This window comes from Neopelma chrysocephalum, unplaced genomic scaffold (assembly GCF_003984885.1).
Source record: "Neopelma chrysocephalum unplaced genomic scaffold, ASM398488v2 Primary Assembly neopelma1_96464, whole genome shotgun sequence".
Classification (NCBI taxonomy): domain Eukaryota; kingdom Metazoa; phylum Chordata; class Aves; order Passeriformes; family Pipridae; genus Neopelma; species Neopelma chrysocephalum.
The window spans coordinates 57803-59220 of NW_020925111.1; the positions used below are offsets into that span (position 1 = coordinate 57803).

The 1418-nt window shown below is 56.6% G+C and overlaps 1 protein-coding gene across 1 annotated transcript in view; it reads left to right on the plus strand.

The window, feature by feature from the left end:
• Positions 1–1418, plus strand: part of LOC113981334 (1-phosphatidylinositol 4,5-bisphosphate phosphodiesterase gamma-1-like) — a gene marked incomplete at its 3' end in the record, with an annotated part of 27168 nt that overhangs the window by 19885 nt on the left and 5865 nt on the right. The window contains exon 23 of the mRNA XM_027708681.1: positions 1136–1202. Within this exon, the coding sequence (XP_027564482.1) occupies positions 1136–1202 (67 nt within the window). The remainder of the gene's footprint in view (positions 1–1135; positions 1203–1418) is intronic.

The window sequence follows — 1418 nt, forward strand, 5'->3', positions numbered from 1 at the left end:
TGGGGGATGCTCCTGGTTCTGCTCCGGCCCAGATCCTTATCCAGAGGCTGGGGAATGCTCCCGATCCTGCTCCAGCCCAGATCCTTCTCTGGAGTCTGGGGGACGCTCCTGGTCCTGCTCCAGCCCAGATCCTTATGCAGGGGGTGGGGAATGCTGCTGGTTCTCCTCCAGTCCAGATCTTTCTCCAGAGGCTGAGGCGTGATCCTGGTCCTGCTCCAACCCAGATCCTTATCCAGAGTCTGGGGGATGCCCATGGTCCTGCTCCAGCCCAGATCCTTATCCAGAGGCTGAGGGTTGCCCATGGTCCTGCTCCAGCTTGGATCCTTATCTGGAGTCTGGGGGATGCTCCTAGTCTTGCTCCAGCCCAGATCCTTATCTGCAGTCTCAGGGATGATCCTGGTCCACCTCCAGCCCAGATCCTTATCTGGAGTCTGGGGGATGCCCATAGTCCTGCTCCAGCCCAGATCCTTATCCAGGGGCTGGGGGATGCTCCCAGTCCTGCTCCAACCCAGACCCTTATCCAGAGGCTGTGGGATGCTCCTGGTCCTGCTCCAGCCCAGATCTTTATCCTGAGGCTGAAGGATGCTCATGATCCAGCTCCAACCCAGACTCTTATCCAGAAACCAGGGGATGTTCCTGATCCTGCTCCAGCCCATTATCCTGAGGGCTGGATGAGGAGGCTCCAGCCTCATTATCCTGAGGCTATGGGATGCTCCTGGCCCCCTTCCAGCTTGGATCCTTGTTTGGAAGCTGGAGGATGCTCCCAGCCTTTTGCTGGCCCAGATCCTTTTCCTGAGGCTGGGAAATGCTCCTGGCCCTGCTCCAACCCAGACCCTTATCCAGAGTCATGGGAATGCTCCTGGTCCTGCTCCAACCCAGCCCCTTATCCAGAGTCATGGGAATGCTCCTGGTCCTGGTCCAACTCAGACCCTTATCCAGAGTCATGGGAATGCTCCTGGTCCTGCTCCAACCCAGACCCTTATCCAGTGCATGGATGATGCTCCTGGATGTTTTTTCCCATTTTTCCTCAATTTTAGCCAACTGGGAGACCTGGGGGGTGGCTCCCAAGGGGAGTTGTCACCAGGCCTGGCCCCACAGGCCTCCTTCATCTCCCTTATTCCTTCCTCTCTTCCAGTCCTCGGAAAACAGCCCCCTGGGGAACTTCCTGAAGGGATTCATCGACGTCCCGTCCTGCCACGTCGGTGAGTTCCCCTCTCCCTGATTTGGGGGGAATTCCGAGGAGTTGGGACTGATTTGTGGGGAATTCTGAGGAGCTGGAACTGATTTGTGGGGGAATTCGGAGGTTGGGACTGATTTGGGGGTTATTCTGAGGAGTTGGAACTGATTTGAGGGGAATTTGAAGGTTGGGACTGATTTAGGGAATTCAGAGGTTGGGACTGATTTGTGGGGAATTCTGA